The 2,469-nt window shown below is 60.3% G+C and overlaps 1 protein-coding gene across 1 annotated transcript in view; it reads left to right on the forward strand.

The window, feature by feature from the left end:
• LOC107183550 (leukocyte immunoglobulin-like receptor subfamily A member 6) overlaps positions 1–2,469 on the forward strand; it is a gene marked incomplete at both ends in the record, with an annotated part of 4,781 nt that overhangs the window by 1,620 nt on the left and 692 nt on the right. Inside the window, one exon of the mRNA XM_015565816.1 lies at positions 1,147–1,449. Coding sequence (XP_015421302.1) covers positions 1,147–1,449 — 303 coding nt within the window. The remainder of the gene's footprint in view (positions 1–1,146; positions 1,450–2,469) is intronic.

The raw sequence follows: 2,469 nt of genomic DNA on the forward strand, positions 1-2,469 counted from the left end.
GACCCTGTCCCTCTCCCACAGGATCCTCTTTGCTCAGAGGGAGACAGCTCCCCTGGGCAGTTCTGAGTCTGAGGACCTAAAGCCGCCCATGCTCTAAGGACAGGCCCTGTCTTAAGGCTGTTAAGAACTGGGACAGATTTTAAGAAACCACGGCCCCAGGGGCTCTGAGGATCCGTCTCCCCCACCCAGGGAGTCAGGCCCACAGATGGGAAGTGGGGGTCCCTGTGGGGAGGTGGTGGGTGCCTCCATGGGGACAGGGGCTGAGCCATGTGGGAGTTCAGGCCCCTCTAAAGTCTCTCACTTGGACACGCCTTTCCCTGTCTGGGCCTCAGTGTCTCCAATTGTAAAAGAAGAGAATCCTTCTCCAGAGTTACATTTCCTATCGGTTCTGACCCTGTCCTTCTGGGAGAGGGTCCTCACAGGGAAGCTCCCAGGACGTAATGTTATGGGGCCTGTCCCCTCTGTCTCAGTGACGGTGACACTGTACAGGGAGGGACAGTCAGGACAAGGGTCCGGGCACCCAGTCCTCCCCCTCAGCTCTGGCTCAGCTCAGAGGAAGGAACAGGGTGGATCAGCCCTGGTTCAGCTCCTGGCTCTGCTGCTCCTGCTGTGGGGCTGGGAAGTTCTTTCTCTCCTCTGAGTGTCGGGTTCCTGCCTGCTCATCCCTGGTCCCATCCTCCTCACAGGCTGCTGGGAGATGAGGTGACAAAAGGGCCTCACAGAGCTCAGGAAGGCAGAGTCCCCAGTCCGACCTTCCAAGGGGGCATCAGGGCCTGCTGGGTGGGGATGGATGAGGGAGAGACTCAGAGTCCACCCCTCACCCTGCTCCTCCTGTCCCTGCTGTGCTAGGGGCGGGTAATGAGGAAGGGCCCTCAGCTCCAGGTGAGACATGGGCAGGCCCCTGCAGAGGGGGAGCTTGGAGCATGGAGGTGGTATCCCCCTGGGGGACAGCGTGAGGACAGCACAGAGAACCCTCAGTCCCGTGTTCCAGTCCCCACAGGTGAGAGGACACTCAGGGGTCCCAGTCTCAGGCTCTGCCCTCAGGAAGGGGGTCTGCTCCCAGGGTGTCTCCCTCTCACAGCCCAGCCCTGTGGGACATGAGGGAGGTGTGAGCCCCATTTAACACACTGCCTCCTCCTCTCCTAGGATCCTACAGCAAACCCAGCCTCTCAGCCCTGCCCAGCCATGTCGTGCCCTCAGGAGGGAACGTGACCCTCCAGTGTGGATCAGGGCAGGGATTTGGCAGGTTCATTCTAAAAAAAGAAGGAGATCACAGCCTCTCCTGGACACTTCACTCACATCGACAGCCCAGTGGGCAGTTCCAGGCCCTCTTCCCTGTGGGCCCTGTGACCCCAAACCACAGGGGGACCTTCAGATGCTATGGCTGTTACAGGAACAACCCCCAGGTGTGGTCACACCCCAGTGACCCCTTGGAGCTCCTGGTCTCAGGTGAGCAGCCCCTGACCCTGTCTGCCGAGCTGTGAGCTCAGGATCCCGTCCCCAGAACAATCATGGGCTGAAAGGGAATTAGGGTCTCTAGGCATGGTCACCCAGAGGACATCTGTCCCTCAGACACCCCCTGTCCCCTCCCCAACCCTCCCCCTCACCTAGTCCAGAAGGTGCCAGGTGGGCGATGGGAGGGACTTAGTTAGGACTCTGTGGGAGGGGGGCTCCAGGGTCAGTCCCAGACTCTCCCCCTCTTCCTGTCCTTCCCAGACCCCCTGGGACCCAGTCCCTCTCCCACAGGATCCTCTTTGCTCAGAGGGAGACAGCTCCCCTGGGCAGTTCTGAGTCTGAGGACCTAAAGCCGCCCATGCTCTAAGGACAGGCCCTGTCTTAAGGCTGTTAAGAACTGGGACAGATTTTAAGAAACCACGGCCCCAGGGGCTCTGAGGATCCGTCTCCCCCACCCAGGGAGTCAGGCCCACAGATGGGAAGTGGGGGTCCCTGTGGGGAGGTGGTGGGTGCCTCCATGGGGACAGGGGCTGAGCCATGTGGGAGTTCAGGCCCCTCTAAAGTCTCTCACTTGGACACGCCTTTCCCTGTCTGGGCCTCAGTGTCTCCAATTGTAAAAGAAGAGAATCCTTCTCCAGAGTTACATTTCCTATCGGTTCTGACCCTGTCCTTCTGGGAGAGGGTCCTCACAGGGAAGCTCCCAGGACGTAATGTTATGGGGCCTGTCCCCTCTGTCTCAGTGACGGTGACACTGTACAGGGAGGGACAGTCAGGACAAGGGTCCGGGCACCCAGTCCTCCCCCTCAGCTCTGGCTCAGCTCAGAGGAAGGAACAGGGTGGATCAGCCCTGGTTCAGCTCCTGGCTCTGCTGCTCCTGCTGTGGGGCTGGGAAGTTCTTTCTCTCCTCTGAGTGTCGGGGTCCTGCCTGCTCATCCCTGGTCCCATCCTCCTCACAGGCTGCTGGGAGCTGAGGGGACAGAAGGGCCTCACAGAGCTCCGGAAGGCAGAGGCACC

The sequence above is a fragment of the Myotis davidii genome, unplaced genomic scaffold (assembly GCF_000327345.1).
Source record: "Myotis davidii unplaced genomic scaffold, ASM32734v1 scaffold1642, whole genome shotgun sequence".
In the NCBI taxonomy this organism is placed as follows: domain Eukaryota; kingdom Metazoa; phylum Chordata; class Mammalia; order Chiroptera; family Vespertilionidae; genus Myotis; species Myotis davidii.